Consider the following 24654-nt stretch of genomic DNA (forward strand, 5'->3'; position numbering starts at 1 on the left):
CAGACAGCTATGGAAGAGTATTTTTGGCCAGGCAGGAGAAAAAATAATATTTTAGAGGAGGATTTTTTTTTTCATTATGCATTTCGAGAAAAAAGTCGAAATGTCGAGAAAAAAGTCAACATTTCGTGAATAAAGTTACGATATTGATTTGAAACACATATCACACGTATGCAGTTGCATAACTTCATAAACGTACCTTAACGTTCCACTCCAAGGATGTAAGTTAGTTTGTTACGGCTGCTGCTGCAGAGCTGTCAGTCTCTCTAACTGGATTTGATGGACCAGAGGAGACATTTACACTTTATTCACCAAATTGTATTTCAACTTTATTCTCGAAATTTCGACTTTATTCACAAAATTTCAACTTCAAAATTCGAAAAATTGTATTTCAACATTAATCTCGACATTTCGACTTTTTTCTTGAAGTGCACAATAAAAAAAATCTTCCTCCTCTCAAATATTTGTTCTCCTGCATGGCCCTAATACTCTTCCGTAGACAGCCGATCATTGGAATCACTTAAGTTAGCATTGTTTTGGAGGCTTGTAGACGTTGAAATATGCCTCAGAGTCACACACACACACACACACACATTCTTGTATTTGCCCCTCAGGGGGCCCACCAGTTTTTTGCTCATTTATGGGGTCCACCCTTCCGGCGGTTCTACAATGATGCAAAAAATCAGGTAGGGTTAAAAAAAAAAGAAAATAATTAAATCACTTTAATTTAACAAAATTCTGAAGTTTTGTCTCCATGTCAGTTGTTTGGTTACTTTTGGGCCCGTTTCTAACATAACCTACATGTGAGGTCCAGTGTTACACACACATATTTCTAGTTTTTATATCTTTGCAGGGTGTTAGGTTACTACATGGGGCCCATTAACTACGGTGGCCGAGACCCACCATTGCTGAAAATTAAACACTGCAAATAAAAAGACACGCTGCTGCAAATAAAATAAACGCTTTGCAAATAAAATAAACGCTGCAAATAAAAACAAACGCCGCTGCAAATAAAAGAAACGCTGCAAATATAAAGAAACCCCGCTGCAAATATAAAGAAACGGCGCTGCAAATAAAAGAAAAACGACGCAAATATAAAAGCCACAACGGAGGTGAATTACTGGGGACTATTTTTGCTGATGCACCGGTGTTTTTTTACGTGAGAGGAGAAGAAGAAGATGAAGAGGACGAGAATGAAAAGGAAGAAGTAAGAAGAGCGAGGAATAAGAAGAACAACGAACGAGAAAATAAGTGAAAAGGTTAGTGTTCAACGTCGCTACGTGTAATTTTTAATGTGCAACACCGGTGCATCAGCAAAAATTAGTCCCCGGTAATTCACTTCCGTCGTGGCTTTTTTATTTGCGCTGTTATTTTATTTTATTTGCAGCAGCGTTTATTTTTATTTGCAGTGTTTATTTTATTTGCAGCGGCGTTTTTTTTTTATTTGCAGCGTTTATTTTATTTGCAAAGCGTTTATTTTATTTGCAGCGGCGTTTATTTTTATTTGCAGCGTTTATTTTATATGCAAAGCATTTATTTTATTTGCAGCAGCGTTTATTTTTATTTGCAGCGTTACCTTTATTTTCAGCAATGGCGGGTCTCGGCCACCGTAATTAACCACTTGCACCCGCACGCACGCACGCACGCACGCACGCACGCACGCACGCACGCACGTGTGACTGTCTCAATTAATATATATATGGAAATAACCAAATAACCTGAAAGAATATGAACATAATGAGTTTTAGTCCAATTTATTTAATGTTTAATAATCACATCACTAATTAACAAGTAATCACAATAAACTTTTTCCAAACAAAAAAAGCAAAAAAAACAAACAAACAAAAAAAAAAGTTAAAATAATGAGAAGAGAAGAAAGAAACCCACACAAAAACGATGAGGAGGATTGGTGAACGGCAGCAGGTCTGCATGCTCTGCAGATATAGGCGGTGCTCGTTAGATAGTGTTAAGCTTAAATGTGTGCTAACCATAGATGAAGCGCTACAATACTACTCAAATACAGCTCTGAAGAACATTTACTACACAAGCCAAACCCCATCGCTACAGTTAGTCTTCTCAACGTCAGAGTATAATGTTAGGGTTCCTCCAAAGCAGGCTGCTGTTCCTTCCGTGTGTCGTTGGCAGCCCGTAAATCTGGTGTGCAGCACTCCCACATCACCAGGCAGACTCGTTTCTACACAACCTTATTCTTCATCATGTGAACCTACAGGTGATTGTGTCTTTGAAAATGCTGAATCAGCTAATTAGAACAATATTTTCATCTTCTTAAGACTGGGTAGATACATGTTGTGTGAAGACACGTCATTATCTTTTTAAATTATGTTCTGTTTTATAACTGAATCAAGCTGCTTTAGCAGAAGTTCAAATCAAGCGGGGGTTTCTTTTAATGAGGAGATTTGAATGAGCTTCTCTGCTTCGTGCCAGAATTTAAATCCTGCACAAACTCCAGGATGAAAATGTGAAAGTCTGGCTGTTGCAAATGGCAAGTTACAACCCCCCCTTCCAAACCAGCACGAGGCTACAGGAACACAAGCGACAAACACACGTACACGAGCGTTTGTAACCTCAGCATATCTTAAAACACATTCTTCCAATTCAGTGACCCCCTTTCAAATTTGTCACACTAAAAATTAACAGCCACGATAAAACAACTCTTCCTCTTAAAACCAACAAAGGTGCACGGAAATCAAAGCAAAGCAAACCCCCCCCCCCCCCCCCCAATTAAAAAAACCTCCCACTAACCCACAGTTGCAGCTAAACGTTTTGTTCTGGAATTTCAGGGCAATAAAGAAGACGTCAGGGACAATTTCCCCGTAAAAACCTTGATCTGAAAGGAAAGCCAGACGTTTGTTTAGGCAGACGTGAAGACGGCAGCTGTCCAGCTGAAGTCCATCATCATGCACTTTCTAAAAGACATTTAGTACAAATGAATTGATTTAAATTTAGGAGGAAAAGGTGGGATTCAACTGCTGGAGATTCAAATGTGAACAAAATGACTGAATCAGTAAATAATGAATTATAAACAGGACAGTTTATACAGTTAAAATCACTCCATCCCACTCAACCCTGTGATGTTTAAAAGCATTAAGGTGCAGCGTAGTTTCATCAAACCCTGTCTAAAAACCAGAGAAAAAAGGGAAAATCGGAGAAGAAAACTCAAAGGGACGCTTTTGTAGTTTCATGCGGTTCTCAGCTGTGAACCAGTCGTGTCACTTGTGTGTGTTTCATGAAAAACTTTGCAAATGTTCAAGTATGTGATGACAAAGTAAAGGAAATTACAGTTGTATAAGGAGCTCCGGGTGTCAGAGGACCAAACTTCTCTGGACCAAGATTTTAGTCATTAAAGCTCGATATTTTGGCACTACAATTTTGGGTACTTTCTGTTCTGGTTCTGACTTAAATGGCCCATTTCACAGACATGTTAACCATTACACTTTCTAATGTAATAAACCTGGTATCAGTAGCTAAACTGTTACCGATCAATCTGGTCTCATGACCTGTCAAAACACCACAGACTGCAGCGTTATTCCTTACATGCTGAGAAAAAACTGTTGAGAAAGTTAATCATAGTTGATAAGTTACTAAGATAATATTCTACAATGACAAAACAAACTAACAAAAAAAAACAGGACCTTTTTTTTTTAACTGCTTTTTTGTACTTGTACCAATTGATGCTTGAGCAATTGGAGTTAGTATGTACAATTTCTGGAACAGTAGGTTTTAATCATGAAACTACAACCATCATAAATGAGTATTTCTTGTTGATTTTCACCAAAAAAAATTAGAAAAAAAGTCAAGTTTCCATAGATAAATACAAGAGTCACTAAACCACAACACGGAGTCGTAATGCACCGAGGCTGAACTGAGTTTGCAGAATCCAGCCACACACGCACTGAAAAGGCAACGGGAGGAAACAGTTGCTACCAGAGAAGAGATTTAAGTCACATCAAGTCCCAACAATCAAACCCTGAAGACCAAAACAACTGCAGCATCCGCCAAAAGACCTGCTGCCACGAGCCTCGTATAAATACCTTAAATGGGACAATAATCATGACGACACAGAGCCGTGAAGACAACTTGATTTACACTGTTTCCTTCACTGGTACCAGGTTGCTCCAAGCCTGTGCTTCTATGTTTTGGTCTGCTCTGATCGCTGGGGGATCATTTAGGCGTGAGACTGCTTTGCTCCCTAACGACGGTGCTTTTCAGGAGGCACATACGAGACACAGCTCCCTCCGGACCGCACACTCAACTCACAACTCCAACCAGCTCCCATCTCTTCATTTTAAACACATCACAACACATACTTTTCTATTTTAACTTAAAAGTCCTCGAGCGCTTCTTCTTAACCCTTCTAACATCCCGTTTCGTTCAGAAAAACCTGCTCTTCCTTCGCCGCGTGTCTCGGCTTTTATAGTCTTTATGTGCGTGATTCTAAGATTTTCAGAACGCTGTTGGAAATTAAAAGACCAACGTTGCTTGTATTGCTTTTACACTAAGAACAATATAAGTAAATATTACCTAGTTGTATTATTAAGGGGATAAGGAGGAACAAAAAAAACAAACTCAGAAATAAAAGACAGAAATAAAGATCCAAACAGAAACACCGATGCTCATTCACAAATAGTTTCACACGAGTACAGAGGATAAAGAGTTAAACAGCCTGAAGTGGTTTCACACATCCTTGTTATTGTCTAGCTTTAGTTTTTTTCATGGTAAATGAGAGCGAGGAGAGGAAATGATGGCATAAGATCGACACCCAGTTTACTTGACGCCACAGAAGCAAGTGAGCACATCGGAATAAATAAGGCCTAAGTCCTAACGAGAAGAGAGGGTTTCCAGACGGAAGTGGTGCTGATGCTGCAGTGGTTGAACGTTGTGGAGGAGAGGAGTTTAAACACATCCAAGCGAAGTCAGAGGGACTTGGAGGAGACGCAAATTAAATATGAGTAAAGCTGGCTTGTCTTCATCTCCCTTAGCGACCGCTGGAAGCCTTCACACAGTCAGGGCAGCAGACGCGGGGGCCACTAACGCTGAGAAAAGAAGCTACGGCTGGATTAGGATGATTTAAGATGAGAGGGGTGTGATGGGAGCCAAACACGTCGAGATCCCGTCACGGGGCTGCAGCTGCAGCCTCCCCCGGACCTGCACCTTGGGGTGCAGCGGGGAGGAGGTGGGGGTGCTGGAGGACAGAGGGCAGAGCCGGGTGGTCTGGTGGGGGTTTCAGGGAGGAGGCCGGCCAGGTGACGATGTCGGCGCCGTGGTCCGTGCGAGAGCGAGCATTCTCGCGGAAGTTGAGCTTGAAAGACTCAATCTGCAGCACAGAGGTTTGGGGGGGGTAAAGAGGACGGGGGGGAGAAGTGAGCCAGAAAGAAAAATAATAAAAAAAATATGAAAACAGAGAAGGGTGGGGGGAGGCGGTGATGGAGGAGGGCAGAAGGATAGAAGAATTAGATGCCTGCAAGATAAAGAAGTCAGAAAATGATCAGGTGCTTTGGACTGAAATGGAGATGGAGAACAAAACTTCCACACATTTTAAGCTCATGTATTGGTGCTTTTCCACTTGTACCTACTCAGCCCGACTCGACTCGGTTTGGTTCTTCTCCACTAGTTTAACGTGACGAGTAGATACTTTCCTGTAACTATTCTGCCGAGGTTCTAAGCTGCTGAGTCGGCTGTATCTGACATCATCACACTACAGACCACCGATTGGTCGGGGGGTTGGAGTCAGACGTCAATTCAATTTCAATTCAATGTATTTTTTTTTTTTTTTTTTTAAAGGTTTAAAGGTTTTTTTTAAAGGTTTTTTTGGGCTCTAGTGGCCCTTTATTGGAGATTCAGATTGGAGAGAGAGAACGGGGAAGACACGCAGCAAAGGTGCACGGGCTGGATTCGAACTGGTAGCCTCAGTATATGGCCCGCTGCTTAACCCACTGCGCCACCGAGCGGCCCAATTCAATGTATTTATTTAAGGACAGGGACTGTACATGTTAATGAACACGAGTTAGGGCTGGGCGATTTTGGATAAAAATAAAATCCCAATTTTTTTCTCTAAAAACCCGATTTTCGATTTCGATTTTTTTGGTAAAACTACAAAAGACAATGGAATAAATTGTTTCAAATATTTTATCTTTATTTTTAAAGAAAAATAGCAAACAAATTTCCCTATTGGGAATGCAGTGCAATTGAAAGATACTGTAAATCCTCCTTGAGTTTAGTAAAGTGACAACATTTACAATTTTTTTTTACCAAACAAAGATGACTAGACGAGCTCTGTCTGTAATGCAGCCAGCTGCAAAAAAGGAAAAGCAATTTTCCGATTTTCCTTTTTTTAACATCGTCTTGATTAATAAATCCGATTTAGATTTAAAATCGATTAATCGCAGAGCCCTAACACGAGTGTAAACATGTATGGTTATAGCCATAGGCTCATTTCCACCATTCGTCCCTGTGGCAAATCAATGCCAAACATAAAATCAGACACCAGCAAACAAGGAAGATATAGCGACGAAAGACAACATTTAAAAACAGGACTAAGCTAGATAAAATCAATAAGAAATAAAAACGTGTTACAATTAATACCAGTGAGCGACCGTCACGTTTAAAGTGCTAAGTGCTTCAGTGCAAGAGATTTAAAGTGTTATTGCTTCTTAAAGTGCTTTAATTGTCAGATCTATAAAGTGCTAATGCTTATTGCACATCGCCATTATTGCACTTTAAGTGCTTTAGTGATCAGAGTTGTAAAGTGCTGATGCATATTGCACATTGATGTCTGAGTCAGGATGTGAAATCAGAGAAAGAGACTGACGGATTCTGGTTCATTTTATTCAACCAGCAACGGCAGCAAAAGTCTGTTTCTGATCCAACTCTGAGGTGCAGATGTTCATAAACCTGGTGCTGAGGAGAGAATTAAAAAGGGATCTAGACGGAGATAAGGAACGACCAGATCTACCAGGAGCTCTGTCACTTCATAGCTGCTCACGGCTCCAGCTGACTTTTCAGCAGTGCAGAGACAAACTAACAAAAAAAAAATAAAGCGTTGCCGCTTGAAGCTTCTCTCTCTCTCATTTTTTAACTTATAATTTTTTAACATTTTTAACTAATTTTTACATTTTTTAACCCAGCAGCACATACAGGACTGTCTCAGAAAATTAGAATATTGTGATTTTCTGTAATGCTATTACAAAAACAAAAATGTCATACATTCTGGATTCATTACAAATCAACTGAAATATTGCAAGCCTTTTATTATTTTAATATTGCTGATCATGGCTTACAGCTTAAGAAAACTCAAATATCCTATCTCAAAAAATTTGAATATTCTGGGAATCTTAATCTTAAAATGTAAACCATAATCAGCAATATTAAAATAATAAAAGGCTTGCAATATTTCAGTTGATTTGTAATGAATCCAGAATGTATGACATTTTTGTTTTTTTAATTGCATTACAGAAAATAAAGAACTTTATCACAATATTCTAATTTTCTGAGACAGTCCTGTATAACGAAAATGAAACATTTGATTTTTTTTTAAAGAAAAAAACAACAAATACTAAAATTTTCTGAGACAGTCCTGTATATCATCTCCTCCAGGTTCTACATCTTTAGTGTTGTTGTCTTCTTCGTTTAGATCACACAATCAAATACGTCACAGCAGCTTCTCTCCAACCTCCTACTTCTGCTCCAGGTGCTGAATTGTTATGGAAAAGAAACCAGGCTGAGTTGAGTTGAGTAGAGTCGAGTTGGTGCTGGTGGAAAAGCGCCCTATATGATAATCTACAGTACTTTTCAGATATTTCTGGGAATCCTTGACTTTTCCTGTCCGGTTTTCCAGCTGTCCAAACTTACTTGTCTCTGGGATGCGTGAGTCCAGGGCCGGGGGCTCCTGCAGACTCTCCTGCAGACTCTCCTGCAGAGCCTCGTCTCCACAGGGAGCCCGGTCCTTCAGCCCGTTCTCCTGGGCGACGGGACTCCCTGCCGGCCCCGGCTCGGGGCCCGGGGCCGGGGCCAGGGCTGGGCTGCCGCTCAGGGGGGCTGCTCCCCCCTCTGGGGTCTCCTGGGCCCCCTCAGCCTACAAACACATAGCAGGGGGATGAGGATGGAGAATCTGGCCCCAAATCTGCCTTACAATGGCTGACACGTCTTTTTTTTGTCTGCATATATATTAATGGTTAATACCAAGTTGGTAAAAACCTAAGGCATATATATATATATATATATATATATATATATATATATATATATATATATATATATATATATACACACACATATATACATATGCATTTTTAATATATAATATATATCATATATATTTATTTTATTAATATATATAATACGGAAGAGTATTAGGGCCATGCAGGTGAAGAAATATTCGAGAGGAGATTTTTTTTTATTGTGCACTTCAAGAAAAAAGTCGAAATGTCGAGAATAATGTTGAAATACAATTTTGAGAAAAAAGTCAAAATGTCGCCTTTTTTCTCAACATTTCAACTTTATTCACAAAATTTTGACTTTTTTCTCATAATGCATAATGAACGAAAAATCTTCCTCCTCTAAAATGTTATTTTTATTTTTCTCCTGCCTGGCCCTGAGCCATAATCAGCAATATTAAAATAATAAAAGGCTTGCAATATTTCAGTTGATTTGTAATGAATCCAGAATGTATGACATTTTTTTTTTTTTTTTAATTGCATTACAGAAAATAAAGAACTTCACAATATTCTAATTTTCTGAGACAGTCCTGTACATTCTAAGAGGTAAAGTTGAAGAATTTAATGACATGTGGACACCCTTTTTACATTTTATGGACAATTTGTCCAATAATTCTCATGAACAAAGATTAGATTAGTTAATTGCTGTTTATTTTCAATGCCCCTTTTCTTGTGACTTTGCTGTTCTTATACAGGAAATGGGTTAATTGTAATTGCAATTGACAAATGTATTGTATTGTATGTATATATGTATTTAAACCTGCATCTTTTTTATTTTTTCTTTGAGTTAAGTCCTTTTATTTTCTTTTATTCTTTACTTTTGATTATTATTAGTATTTATTTTATGTATTCACATATTTTTTTTCGAGTACTTTTGCTGAGGACCTTGGGGTGGGGGTGGGGATAGGTTTGGTTTTTGGGCTTGTTGTTATGAATGTTTGCATGCAATGTATGAAGTTATTAGATTTTCCATCTTGGCTGAACTTGGCTGGACGTCCATGATAAATGTTAACAGTGATGAACAGCTGAAACCTTCTTTAATTCCTTTGGAAGTGGTAAGATTATTTCTTTAAATAATTATTATACTAAATCATGTTGGTAATCTCAGGATATGTTGCCTAGTCCAGGCCCTGGTTAGGTAGAGTTTATATACAGTACATTCAGATGGTGATCCTTCTTATTCACACATTTTTGTGTTCATTTTTTCATCTTTGATAAGGTAAAATTCAATTAGGCAGTTAAAAAAGAGCTGGAGCCAGACTAAGAAATGGATTACAGAAAAAAAGAAGAAAAAAAATGTAACACAAATCGCTTTGCTGATTGATGCAGTGATCAAACTAAAGAAAAAGCCAAGCACATGATGTTAAACAAGCTGATGTAAAATAATGACCTCAAGTCCTACCTGAACACTACAGTTCTTCCTGGGTTTAATTCAGAGTAAAGTAACCACAACAAGTGCTTCAGGGTATAAAAGTGGAACATGTCCAGATGAAACCCAGAAGACAGAATCACCTCTTTTCTTCTTCACTTTTACAATAACATTTATAAAATCTTCTCTGGGTTTTACAAACTAACAGCTTAGCCTTTTTGTCTGGAAAGATACTTGATAATAGGCCTGTGTTGTCTCATTTTAATTCCTAAAAATCGATTCGTAAGTCTAAAGATCGATTTTTTTCATTATAACATTTTTGCCCGGTGAAATTTAATCCCAGTAGTCACTTCATTTAATTCACACATGCGCTGTTGAGCTGTTGCAATTTCTTTCTTTTTTTCGCACATTAAATAGATATTGAAAGAAATATTTGAGTTATTTATTTCTTAGTTATTTATTTCATACAAATAACTTTTGGAATTTTTTTGTTTTTGCCCAAAAAAGAATGTTTTGTTGGACACAAGAATAACTGGTTCCATGTTTTTGCCTTTAAATATGTTTAAAAGTATGAAAACATTAAAGTTTTCAGTTATAATTGCATAAATTGTCTATATTTCATTGCTTTATATACTGTACTTTCTTGGGGTTAAAAACCAAATTCTCAAAAATTAAAAACCGAAAAACACAGAAAATGGAAAAAATAAAACTGATTTCATACGTCTCTGTTTGATAGTTCTGACCCACACGAGGTTTCTGAAAGCAGTTCTATCAGCATTCTGGGAGCTGATTGGTCCTTACAGCATCATTAGCTGCAATACTTGCTGTTGAATCTCAATATAATACTAGTATTAATATGTTGCAGAACTACAGTCATGTAATTCATCCAACAGCTCAAAAAACTGTTTTAATAACACTAACCCAAATCAATATCGGAATTGGATCGAATCAAATCTTGATAATTAATTCTGAATCTTAAGAATCAGAATTGAATCTTGACATTTGAATGGATCCCCAGCCCAGCAGGAATACTGTTGTTATTGATGCTAACGATGAGTGGACATGCAGAACAGTTTGAGAACATGTGGATGTGAGGGAAGACGTGATGCTGCAGTGATCATGAGACACAGATGGCTGCCGTAGGCTGAGGGGACAGGTGACATCGTTACTAGTATTATCGTATTTCTCTTCCTCTCAATCTCCTACTTTGCTCTGGACAAACGTTGTGCAGAGTTCTGCAGGGGGGGGTTCAAGCAGTCTCACAGGAGACAGGAAAAGGAACAAAAAGGGAGCTGACTGTGGATGTGGAAGGTTTTAGGTTGCTGCAATCCGCTCAAAACAACCATAATATGATGATAGTGGCTCCACAATAAGGATTCAAACTATTGCAAAATATTTGCCACGGTTATGGCAAATAATTTAGCCTCACACACATGTGAAAATTAGTTTAGTTTAAATTAGAGTATCAGGGCCAGGCAGGAGAAAAATAAAAATAATATTTTAGAGGAGGAAGATTTTTTTTTCATTATGCACTTCGAGAAAAAAGTCGAAATGCCCAGAAGAAAGTTGAAATGTTGAAGTACAATTTCGAGAAAAAAGTTGAAATGTTGAGAAAAAAGTCAAAATTTCATAAATAAAGTTGAAATGTTGAGAAAAAGGGCGAAATTTCGACTTTATTCACAAAATTTCGACTTAATTTTTTTATGTTTTCAGTTATAATTGCATAAATTGTCTATATTTCATTGCTTTATATACTTTCTTGGGGTTAAAATCCAAATTCTAAAAAATAAAAAACTGAAAAACACAGAAAATGGAAAAACTGATTTCATACATTTCCTTCCCTGGATCTGTTTGATAATTCTGCCAAGATGTTTCTGAAAGCCAAAATTTCATAAAGTTGAAATGTTGAGAAAAAGGGCGAAATTTCGACTTTATTCACAAAATTTCGACTTTATTCTTGAAACTGCATTTCAACTTTAATCTCGACATTTCGACTTTTTTCTCGACTTTTCGACTTTTTCTCAAAGTGCACAATAAAAAAAAATATTCCCCTCTCAAATATTTTTTCTCCTGCATGGCCCTAATACTCTTCATACTACTTAATACTCTAGAAAATAAACTTGATTAAACTTGAATTTAAACTTGATAGTTTACATTGACAGAGAAAATGGCTCTTAAACTGACTTCCCATCCATGTTATTGTGAGTGTTGGCTGCAGTCATGAAGGGTTCTTGTGTGCACAGTGGCTCATTTGAAACAATGAAGCAGCAGCATTTCCACGTGTCCATGACAGTCTCACCTTGGTAGTTCCTCCCCCAGGTATGTGGCTCACGTTGTCCATAGAACCCACTTTGGACTGACCCTTTTCCCTGAAGTTCACTTTGTGGGACTCGATCTTCACTGCACCTCCACCTGCAGCTCAAACAGATCGTTAGTGACCACCCATCTTATAAAACAAGCTTTGCAGTCAGGAGCACACGGACAGCAAACACAGCCCCCCCCCCCTCTTATCCGGGGTCCCGGCAGCCTGCAGACATGCAGAACCTTCTTGTAGGAACTTCTGTAGAACAGCAGTTGCTAAACTTTCATTTATGTATCAAGGTGTTGTGCTGTGGAACCGTGAAACATGCTCAACATTATCTGCATTCAAAAGAAAGCTGAAAAAAAGGTTAAAAGGTTTTTAATATATATGCTGCAAAAACTCAAAATCTTAACAAGAATATTTGTCTTATTTCTAGTTAAAATGTCTCATTTTTAGTCAAAAGAAATCTCATTACACTTAAAACAAGAGTCATCACTGGAAAAAAACAACAATTTTCACTTGTTTCAAGTAGATTTTCACTTAAAGTAGAAAAATCTGCCAGTGATTTTTTTACTGTAATGAGAAGATAAATCTTGTCCCACTGGCAAATTTTTCTACTTATTTCAAGTGAAAATTTACTTGACAAAGGTGAAAATTGTCAAATATGTTATTTTTCTGGTAATGACTCTTGTTTTAAGTGTAATGAGATTTTTTGACTAAACATGAGACATTTTAACTAGAAATAAGACAAATATTCCGGGTAAGATTTTGAGTTTTTGCAAAGTAACAGGTTTCTGTTTAAGAAAGATACTTATTGTATTCAATTCATTATGTTATTGTGTATTAAAGTGAATTGCTGGATAATAATTTCTTCAAAAATATGCATCTAATTCAATTCAGGTTCGAGTCAAATAGTTAAAGAATCGTTTAACTCACAAAAAAAGGGGCTAAAAAAATTCACCACGCCAGGAAGAGTGAAGGCAACCGGGTTGATGAGGTGTCCCTTATTTATTTTTCAGGGAGTTGGCAACCCTAGTTGCTTTGTAAGTGTTGGATAGGTGAAACTTGAGGCCCGGTTCTTTATTTAAAGCTTGTTTGTTACTGTTGACACCGACACATGTCAAGACCCTTTCACAACCTTTTAGTTTAAGCTGAAGAGCCTTCTGGTTGGAAGGTCAAGTATCTTAGAGATCAAACATCGTCTTCTGTTCAAGCCTCTCTAGCTGGCGATAACCAAGACCTGTATGTCTAAAATGGTTTTATAACCCTTTCCCAGCTTGATGTTTGCAGTAACTGCTTCTCTAAAACCAGTGATTACCGTATTTTCTGGACTATAAGCCACTACTTTTTCCATAGGTTTTCAACCATGCAGCTTATACAAAGGTGCAGCTATTCTGTGGATTTTTCTTCCACCGCTCGGGGAGCTCTAACTGGAATTAGAATCAAAACTAAGACAAAATAAATGCAAAGAAGAATACACTACTCCTTCTTTAGCAGATAGAAGTAGGTAGAAGCAGATTTCAAACAGATAAATAGATAAATAAATACTGGTTATTTTCTCTTGGTTCTGTCCCGTTTTAATCAGCAAAGTTGCTGCCGTGTTAAAAGACACTGTTAGGAAAGATCTATTTAGGTACAAACATGTACATCATTTACAGTTCAAAATCATTCTGTAGTAAATATTTAATCTAACAACATAAATATCTGCGGCTTGTATATCTTTTTTTTTTTTTTTTAAATAGAGCGGATGCGGCTTGTATGCTGGTGCGGCTTATAGTCCAGAAAATACGGTATGTGTTTTCTGCATTAACGTACATCTGAAAGCTCCAAAAGAGCAAACTGCTGAAGCATCTCTTTTTAAAAGAGGTTTTGCACACATGCTGATTCAATCATCAACAACTGGTGTATGCTACCATCCCCTCTTCAAATGTGACAAATAATTCATTCATTAATTAACCAATTCATTTACCTTTGGGGATTAATGATGTATTTTTGAATTTGAATTGAATCAACTTTGTATTTGCCCATGCATCTTTAGTTGAATAAATGATGACAAGATGGAAAAGAGCTGCTTGCCTGGCTAATCCTAAGAATGACTCTAAATCCTAAATGCACTAGTTTTTAAAAGCTAACATTTCTTTTTGTGAAAAGGGTAGGCGTACGGAAGCGTATTGCATTCACTTGAGAAAAAAAAAAACCTGCTCTGTTTTTCTGAATTAACAAGATTAAATTTTAATTAAAAAAAAAATCTGCTCTGTTTTTCTGAATTAATTAGATCAAATTTTAATTAAAAAAAGAAAATCTGCTCCGTTTTTCTGAATTAACGAGATAATGTCCAGCAGATCTAATCTAATCAGAATGGGCTTTCCGTCTGAACAACCGCAAAGTCCTGAGGTTCCTGTGCAAAGACGAAAAACTAATAATACCATCTATATAAGTTAAAGTCAAGAGTATCTCCCAATGTTTCAAACCAAAAGCAAAATAAAACTGAATTAAACGGGACATGGAACATTGTAACATGGAACAACAACACATTCTCACTCCCAGCTTGTCAAAAACCGATGCTTGGTCAGGGCCCTTCGGCGTCAGTTTCTGACGCACAACAAGGTCGCCCTCAGCGTCTAAGCACCGACGCAGCGGGCTCTCAACAGATTCTAATGTAATTCCACCCAACCCGGCCGCGTCGTTTCAAGCCGCTGAGAGCATCAGTCCCATTGGATAACGGAGGATTGGACACACGGAAGTATTCTAATTACTGTCCGTTTTGACGTTAACGGCGATTTTCACAATGATATCTGCAACATTTCTTAAGGCAGAAACACCACTGTATCCCTGTTAATTACACAACATTAGTGGTTTAATTTCCTGCACATCAATTTTCATGTTTTTCCCTTCGATTCTGAGAAAGAAAGAGTTGTTTTATCAGTGATGGGTACCTGTAAGCAATACACTACCAATAATCCTCACCTACCGTTGCTATAGAGACGACGCCAGTCCGCTTTGCTTGACAAAATCGTTTTAACTATTTATATTTATTATTTATTATAATTATTATTATTTATTATTATTTATATTTATATTTATATATATAACTATTTTAACATTTCTAAATACAAAAACACGAAAGTGTCCTTGATAATTCAATAATACAATAGGTTCATGTTAAGGGCATCCGTTTTAATTAGTTCTCCTTCGATTATGACATGTTATTAATGCTCAGTAGGCACAGGAGGTTTGTTATGTATTGTTATGGGGCCTATTTCGTGTCTATTTTTGAACAGTTCACTAACGCTTTGAGCTAGGAGGCTGAAATTCTAGACTCTGTATCAGGATGTGACTTTCATCCACTGTGCGGAGTTTCAGATCTGTGTGACCTTCGGAAGTGTCAAAGGTCACCACGTCTGTTGCTTTTCGGCCTGCAAGGACTATTTCGTGTCTTTTTTTGCATAGTTCACTAACGCTTTGAGCTAAGAGGCTGAAATTCTAGACTCTGTATCAGGAGGTGACTCTCATCCACTGTGCCGAGTTCCAGACCCATGCAACCTTTGGAAGTGCCAAAGGTCACCGTGTGTGGTGCCTTTTTCAGGCCTTTTTTTTGTGTTTTTTGAATAATTCACTAACGCCTTGAGCTGGGAGGCTAATTTTTGACTATGTTGCAATGCAGAAGGCCCTTTGCTAGGATCTTTTGGTACCGTGGCTGTACGACTTCCACAGAGCTAGTTGGCATTGCAGAGGGTTCACAGAGTTGAGACTTGGCAAGCCCGATCTAGGCCCCATATGGAGGCCACAGGTCAAGTTTTACTTGGTTTGGTCAAATATTGTGGCCACGGTGTCCGTTCGAATGTTGGAGTACTGCATATCTACAAGTAACTGCACCAGGATCATGTCATGGCTTACCGGGCTTGTGCTTGATGTTTCCCTTGGAGCCACACTTTGACGTCACCTTACTCAGATCCACTTTCTTGTTGAGTATCTGCACCTGTTGAGAATCACAACAAAACTTGTTTTTTTTTTACTCAAACTCAGCCCTTCCTTGTGTAAGGGTACTTTGGTAGTTTTATGTCATCTTGAAAATACGAAACACGTATAGCACCTCGATTGTTGACATCAGGACAAACGTGATCTCAGGCAAAGCCTTCATTTAGTGGTTATAACCACAACCCCAGTGTCCCGGGAAAATCTGTTCCATAGCATGGAAATACTTTTAGCAGGAGTGCCCAAAATATGACACCAAAAGAAGCAACTCAGCAAAAGACGATAAACCAGCAGCTACCAAACTATGTGAGGTGGATGGAGCTACAAAAACCAATACCAGTGACAGAATCTGTCACATCCCACAGGTTTTCCGTCGGCTGGATTAGGGTTTAGTAAGTTAGAAGTAGAACAGGATAACACAGGGGAAGTATTAGGAAGTGGGGGCACGTTAAAGCAGCTGGGGGGACAGACACACATTACTGAAAGAACATTTGCAGCGGCAACTATTTCTGTTTTTGACTGTCTGAGCCTCAGATTTGACACTTGGTCATCACCATGTTGGTCTTTGTGGAAACAAAAGCTGAACGAGGTGGCTGAGCAAGAGCGATGCTCGTTACGCTGGTGGCCAACGGCATGTTTAAATTGTGATCAGGAGTTGGTCCAGGACTCTGATCAGGAGTTGGTCCAGGACTCTGATCAGGAGTTGGTCCAGGACTCTGATCAGGAGTTGGTCCAGGACTCTGATCAGGAGTTGGTCCAGGACTCTGATCAGGAGTTGGTCCATCGTTCTGATCAGGAGTTGGTCCAGGACTCTGATCAGGAGTTGGTCCATCGTTCTGATCAGGAGTTGGTCCAGGACTCTGATCAGGAGTTGGTCCAGGACTCTGATCAGGAGTTGGTCCATCGTTCTGATCAGGAGTTGGTCCAGGACTCTGATCAGGAGTTGGTCCATCGTTCTGATCAGGAGTTGGTCCATCGTTCTGATCAGGAGTTGGTCCATCGTTCTGATCAGGAGTTGGTCCATCGTTCTGATCAGGAGTTGGTCCATCGTTCTGATCAGGAGTTGGTCCATCGTTCTGATCAGGAGTTGGTCCAGGACTCTGATCTGAGAAACTCCTTCCACGTTCATTTCTGACCAATGAGAGAACAGTTGGTTCATGGCATTTGTTAACAGCTTTGAACCGCTACAGACGGTTGCCTTGTGAACACAAACGCCACAAACGAAAAACCAAACAACTGTATCGATTTAGCCCCTGCATCGGAACAAAACAAACGGGCCACAGGTCTGAAAGCTCCCTAAGCCAACTTCCTGATGTTTTTGTGATTTTTTTTATTTAGAAATGCAGATTCACTTCCTGTTGTTGGACTATCTGGCCGGGGCCTCTGAGTTCTGGCTACGGGCCAGGTAGTACTTACATTCCCTCCACCTGGAACATGCTTCATATTGTCCTTGGAGCCCAAGCGTGAGGTGATGTGGCTGAAGTCCACCTTTTTGGAGGTTATCTGAACCTATATGGGCATAGCATAGCAGCAGGAGGGAGAGAGAAGAGGCCACGGAGGTGAAGGAGAGAAAGTAGAAGGACAGCAGGGCAGAAGTAGTGGATAAAGAATTGAAGGGGAGAAGTCACTATCACAGCTAAGGTAAGGTTAGTAAAGAGAGGACAGAAGGAGAAACCCGGGTTCACCTGTGCAAAATTACCACAAATCCTTTTCTAAGCTGTCTGAAATTATATGTTTCAGACATTACTCGTTTCTTTTGTTTGAAGAACAAAAAATCTAAAGGGATGGAAGGCAATTACTGTTGAAGCCAAACCTAGAAACACGAAGGCAAAGATGCCGGAGAGCACAGCCTGTGCTACCATGAGCCATCTCAGGCTCAGCCCTCCCGGAGGGTCAGCACTGCACATCACAGTCTCCATCAACTTGGCTCAGTTCTACGGCAGAAGCCCTTCCTGCAACCCCATGAGCACGGGGAGACACAAACATACACACACACACACACACACTCGGAGGGAGCCCAGGCAAGCACAGGGAGAACATGCCAACTCCAGGAAGACTGAGACAACAGTGCTAACCAGAGCCAGCCCAAGGCATAAGTCAATTAAGTGGCTGCTTAGGGCCCCGTGACCACTAGGGGGCATCCAAGAGTTAAAAATAAAATAAAAATACAATTATTTTTGAGTGAGTTGAGTGATTTTAATTATAGTTCTAGTTTTTGTAGTACTTTTTTGTTGCACTTAATTGTTGTTGCTCATTGCTGTTGCAGTTTATCTAAAACCAAAAATAAAGTAGATAACGTGTTTACGGTAAATGGTTTATAAATGATCTATTTGATTATTTTGTTTCTTTTAGTAGCCTACACTGTAGATGACACTCATTATCACTTAGTACTAAATCACTTTAAATATTCAGTGTAAATCAACCCCGGGCCGCTCTTGTAGCTGAATTTGCTCCCATTTCAGATTAAAAACCATAGATGGTAAAAACCTGCCAAGCTGACAGTAGGATGATGGAAACAACTCTGCTGCAACTGTGCAGCTCTCTGACCTTTGACCTGTTGCTTCTCTGTGTGGCCAGTAGGGGCAGTTGCTGACTTTGAACAATATTCATTGAAAGATTTTTCTGCAAATTTGTTAATCTGTTGTTGCTTCCATGGTCTTAATCACTGTGGATTACAATCTAACTACAACAAAAAGTTCTTCCATCTAGTTTTACAAGTGTATTCGCAATGACAGGGAAGAACATTAAAGAAATTTATAGTGGGTGTGTGAATGATCAATAATCAGTATTATTAGCAGTAATAGAGGGGCCCCAAAATCTAATGTTGCTTAGGGCCCCATGGAGGCTTGGGCTGGCCCTGCTTCTAAGCACTAAGTCAACGTCCCGCCTAATGACCACATATGCATCGTAAAACAACTGAACATGGATGGCTGCCAAACCACCATCATTAGCACAAGAGCAGGTTCAAATGGAAGCTCACATAGATTTAGTCTCTGGATTATTCTATTGGTTCTTACAATATCCACTAACTTCTTTCCCTTTGTTGTGCAGAGACCCACGCTAAGAGAAATGAGGAGCAGCATGGCGTTGCCTCTTGAAGGGACCGCGGACAGAGCCAGGTTCCCAGCAGGGACCCTGTCTGGGTCGGATGGGAGGTGGCCGTTCTGCACCAACCGGGTACTTGTGCACAGGACAATGACCACATGTGGGGAAGCTGTGTGAATAGAGTTTTAATGAAAGAGCAATGACTTACAGAAGAGTATTAGGGCCCGGCAGGAGAAAAAATATGTGAGAGGGGAAGATTTTTTTTTATTGTCTTTTTTTTATTTATTTTTTTATAGTCTTATTTTATTTTATTTTATTTTATTTTTTTATTGTCGCCTTTTTTTTCAACATTTCGACTTTTTTCTCGAAGTGCATAATACGTTATCTACAGACTTTCTGACTTTTGTTATTGCACTAAAAATGTGCACTATAGACCTTGGTCATCTTGACGTCATCACTTGGCGGAGCCGCCATGTTGGAAGCTTCCTTAGCTGCTCTTCGGACTACTGCACGCTGTGTACAGACGTGCTTCCTCTTCGTTGTGTCTTACTTGTAATCGTTACTTTCCGTTATTCTGTAACCATGGTAACCCGTTGCTGTGTTGTGGCTGCAGCAGCTCCACACATAACAAACGTGGGGAAAACATCGCTAATGGTTTAACTTTTCACCGCTTTCCTGCTCGGAGGCAGAACCACGGAGGCCAAGTATCTGAGATAACAGAGAGTCGTCGGCTCACTTGGATCGCAGCGCTAAGACGACCAAACATAACCTTCCACAGTATAGCGATTTCGATGAGTCTTTAAAGGAGCATGAGGCTCCTTTTAAGAAATGAGACTCTCTAACTTCAAACTTTATTTATTTATATAGCACCAAATCATGCAATATAAATGCAACACATGGTGTTTTACATACAAAATAAAATAACAATCAAAAATACAATTTAAAACTCAAAACTCTAGCGCCACCCTTCACCACGACGGCCGTTGGGGGTACTGCAACCAACAGCGAAGCCGGCACGGGAGAACGGGGAGAACGCACATGCAGCGTCATGTGACGTCACATCTGCAGGACAGCGCGGGAAATTCGGGTCCAGAATTGCAGCACATTTTGCAGCACACAGCCTGTTCAAGGCAACGGAGAGATACGCTAGAGGGCTCATTCTTTTTGGTTTGGAACACTTCATCTGACATTATGTAATGTAATGACATTATTACTAGAAAACTTAAAATGTATACACATTTTTTTCATAAATCCTGCCTCAATCCTGCCTCATGCTCCTTTAACATTTTTTTTTTTGCGTTCCGTCTGTTCAGTTGGTGCTACGACACTGCTACTACACTGCTGTTTGTTTACACTCACGAGGCTGCCAACATGGCAGCCGCATCCCAGAATGCATCTTGGTGACCAAGCCCTATTACAGAATGGATGTTCTGCTTTCTTTCTATTGCAACGTTCACGGCTTTTTCTACCGTTTTCAGCGACAGATGTCGAGGGCCATGTCGACCACCTCTCTGTTTGGATATGTACTTGAATGGTCTGTTCATAATGACACATTTGGGACTGAGAAGTGAAAGATGTGAGCTGCACCCCAGAAAAATAGAGAATCTGATCCATTTCCATTTGAAAATGCCCAGAACCGTTAGCATATGGATTCCCTAGAAACGGCAGCATCCAGGAGCTTCCACCACCTCGTGCCGTAGACGACTACTGTACTTCCATGCTGTTAGGGATGTTAGTTAGGGACAAGAACACTTTGAATTCTCTGATGTTTATCACTTTGTCCATGTGGAGAATGGGCTGGCAACTTTAACTGCATTTTATGAACCAAGTATGACTGAAATCACACATTTGGAAGCCTCAAGTCACACCTGAGGCAGCGATCATCTGCTAGAAAGAAATATTTGTTGTGTTTTTAAAGTTGCATTAGCAAGGTTGTCCACCCACACCAGCAACCTCTACTGTACATGCAACTGTTTATAGCAGCCATGAGGAAAACAAACAACTATTTCACTATCTTTTCCAGCACAGCATTCTTTAAGAGGATGTAAACATGCATTTGTGTCATCTGAGGAATTGAGGGTCCGATTTTACATCAAATTCCTTGTTTATATTACACACCAGGTTTTGTGTGTGCGTGTAAAAAAAGTCAAATAAAAAAAAGAGACATTCAGTGCGTTTACATGGGAAGTTTAATTCCTTTTTAATTCAGAATTAAAATTAAATCTGATTTAAATGAAAAAAATACCATGTAAACACCTAATTCCAAATGAAAATGGCCATTCTGAATTAAACTTAAAGGGGACCTATTATGAAAAACACGTTTTATCTTGCTTTAACATATATAAAGTGGCGTCATTCAGGCAGCCAATCAGCACAGAGCCTCATTATCATAGCCCCGCCCACTCAGAATCCTGCATAGATAATGAGGTTAGAGAATGGAAAGATAAAGACATGGCTCAGAGGCTGAATTTCTAATTTATTTAGCAAAAACAATCAAAAGCTTGTTTTTTAGACATTCAAGGCCTGTTTAAAATAGGTATTAGATGCCATAATACGTCCCCTTTAATTCCGAAGTAAGTGGCTGGTTTATTCTGATTTTAAATCCGAATAGAATAATTCCACCATCATATTTACACTCATTCCTCTTTAAATTAATCCCGGTCTTTCTTTCTGCTCGTTCCCTCGCCCGTCTGTCTCCATGACGCTTATATTCCACACTGGGCTGGTTTTCCAAACAAAGTTTCAAGATGCAGCACGCAGTAAACGCTGGTCAAGAGCAGAGACCATTTATTTAATAAATAGCTTGGAGGACCTGGAAATAACATGGACATGATGATGGACATGATGTTGTCGTGCTGCTGCTTCAAAAATAAAATCAAAACAAATCCAAAAAGGATGTTAATGATGTGTTCCTCCATATTGTTGCTAATTGAGAAAGTTTGTTTTCTTCCGGTAGACGTAAATACGTAAAGACGTCCGCCCCCCTATCCAATCAGAACCTTCCCAACCCCCAGACCTCAAGCAGAATTGGATAAAGCCAATTGTTTTCCATGTAAACCTCAATTCAGAATTACTATTTCCATGTAAACTGGAAGAAAAATAGTTTAATTCTGAATTATTAAATTCGGAATAATTAATTCCGAATTAAAAAACATCATGTAACCATGGCCAAGCTATACAATACAGTGGAATTGTTGTTGCCTTGCTACACTAAATCTTGTGGCAGGACCTATCTGGTCTGACTTGGAGGCATCGCTGCCTGAAATGTATCAAGCGTAAACGTCAAATATGTGATATGCTGAAGAGTAAAGAGATGAGTGGGGAAGTGGAGAGTATGGGGAGCAGGGGAGGGAACTCACTTTGCCCTGGGCGGCGTCTTTGGAGGCGATGCCTCTGTTCTGAGAGGCCGGGGGCACCTGTGGAGACAACGACACGTCAGGAGCAGAACCTCCGGACACGAAGGTGTGGGACGGAAAATAATAAGGAAGGGGGACACAAAGTTGAGGAAATAGGAAGAAATGAATACAGTAATCCCTGGCTATAACGCGGTTCACCTTTCACGTCTCACCGCTTCACAGATTTGCATTGTGCATCGTGTTCTACATTCTGATTGGCTAAACAATCTCCCCGCTTATTCACTTCCTGTGTCAATAACGTTGGTTGCTTAGCAACAGTGCTGGGGACTGAGATTTTTTTGACTAAAAATGAGACATTTTAACTAGAAATAAGACAAATATTCTTGTTAAGATTTTGAGTTTTTGCAGTGAGGGATTGGGACCTCAGTCAGTCAGCAGCATTCTCTTCCTCAACAGCAATATAATGGCCAAGTGATTCATTTGTTAAATTAATTTGTTTAATTCGTTAACTTTGTTTATTTTATGTTATTTATTAGTGTTTGAGCCACTCACAGCTACTCTCGTTGCTATAACCTCAATCACATAATTGATGCGTGAAAGGTGAAATAGCTTGTGCGATGATAATCATGGATTTGCATCTAACTTTTGGTCAGGTGCTTATGAACTGTCAATTATCCATCAAGCTCCACAATGATCATGTTAACATTAAATCAGATATATTTGTCTGGACATTTCTCTTGGGGGACGGGAGAAGACACTAAACCAATGCACCTCTGTTATTGTACGGCATGAATTCTCAGAGTTTTGTGGATGCGGGCGGGAGTGGATATAAACACACACGTTGCGGGTCAGAAATTCAGCGGGATGAAGAAAACAGTCCTGCGCAGGGCTCTAAACTGTACCACCTTTAAAGTAATAAACACAAGCGTGTGCTTATGGTGAGATGTTTATAGATGGCAGCACTTAAACAGGGGAAAGGCCTTCAAAAAGACAGTGATTGTGTAATGTAACTACAGAGGGCGCTGCTGTGTGTTAACCCAGAGCTCTGAGTGACTACGTTTACATGCAGTCAAAATTGGGGTTACGGTCAATATTCCGGTTACTGAAACATTTGGAATATTCCGTTTACATGGTGATTAATCATTAGGGATATCTGGATCAAACCAGCGACGCACAGAGAACGTCATGACACAATTACCGTCATTTCTGCTTCTTCTTCTTGTATCCAAATTCAAAACAAATCCTGCTTCACGCAACTTTTCTCTCACCTTCTTGTAAATCTTCTATCCCGGTACTTTCTACCGTCTACAAATGCAGAAATGTTCATATCCTTCATTACATTTATGAAGTGATTAGTCTCCTCCTGGTCTTGTTTCTCCGTGTTTATAAGAACTTCCTGGACTCAAAAGACCAGGATTCCTTGTGAACAGAGCATGAGCAGAAAACAAATTCCTGTTCCTTTTGATGGAGATATTCCGTTTGGCGTTTACATGACCCAATATTCGGGTTTTAAAAGGAGTAACCCAGGAGTCATATTGGGGTTTTTAACTCATTGACTGCCAGCCATTTTCAGAGCAGAGAGCTCCATAATGCCAGAGGTTTTGGGCATTTTGGCTGATGTTCAAAGACCCACAGAATATAGAGTTTTAGGAGTACATAAACATTGAAACTACGTCAAGAAACTTTAGACTCTCGTGAACATCAGGGAAAAAAAGTTTGTGTTTATAATTTTCTGTTCTTTAGATATCAGCAGTAGAACATAGGGTGGTTTCAGCGAAAACACAAGGTTTGGACCAAAAAAAAGAAAAAAAAAAAAAAAGAAGCTGCCGGTATTTCTCTGTGTCGTCTCTCTGTTGTCTCGCCATTTCTCTTCTGCACGTCTTCCTCTTCTAGCCCCCCTCCCTCTACTAAAAACTAGAAAACGAGCAAATTGGGGTTATTCAAAGGGGTTATTGGTGTTTCCATGGCCGTGCAAAGCCGGGTTATTGCTAATATTGTGTGATTGTGAGCAGCAGTTGTGCAGGAGGTCAGAGCAGCACTCACCTTCCCCCCGCCGGGCTGGTGCCTCACGTTATCTGTGGAGCCGATCTTGGAGCGGGCGTTGCGGATGTCGGGGGCCGGCGCCGTGCCGGGCCTGGCCGGGGGCCTGGAGCCGGCGGTCCCGGCCGACGTGGCGGAGGAGGCGGGCCGCGGGGCCCGGGGCATGGAGGGCTTCTTCTCCGGGTCCGTGGTGGAGGACGGGGCCCCCGGCCGGCCCGCTGTGGTCCGGCTGCGGGGGGCAGCGGGGACTGACGTGGTGCTGCGTGTGCTGGTGCTGGTGGTGGTGGTCCTGGGCTTGGGGGGATCAGCTGGAAGGAGACAGTGATGTGGAGAGAA

The 24654-nt window shown here is 39.9% G+C and overlaps 1 protein-coding gene across 8 annotated transcripts in view; it reads right to left on the bottom strand.

The window, feature by feature from the left end:
* Positions 1-5160: 5160 nt before the first annotated feature.
* The window catches only part of LOC133423701 (microtubule-associated protein 4), a 153010-nt gene continuing 133516 nt past the window's right edge, over positions 5161-24654 (bottom strand). For 6 of the 8 annotated variants that reach the window (XM_061713994.1, XM_061713997.1, XM_061713999.1 and 3 more), the window contains 7 exons: positions 24322-24626; positions 22282-22338; positions 17294-17386; positions 15800-15881; positions 11900-12012; positions 7867-8089; positions 5340-5476 (listed from right to left, as the gene is read on the bottom strand). In XM_061713994.1, coding sequence (XP_061569978.1) covers positions 5469-5476; positions 7867-8089; positions 11900-12012; positions 15800-15881; positions 17294-17386; positions 22282-22338; positions 24322-24626 — 881 coding nt within the window. In that variant the 3' untranslated portion in view covers positions 5340-5468. The other 2 variants (XM_061713996.1, XM_061713998.1) reach the window with 2 other exon arrangements.

This window comes from Cololabis saira, chromosome 22, assembly GCF_033807715.1.
Source record: "Cololabis saira isolate AMF1-May2022 chromosome 22, fColSai1.1, whole genome shotgun sequence".
Classification (NCBI taxonomy): Eukaryota; Metazoa; Chordata; class Actinopteri; order Beloniformes; family Belonidae; genus Cololabis; species Cololabis saira.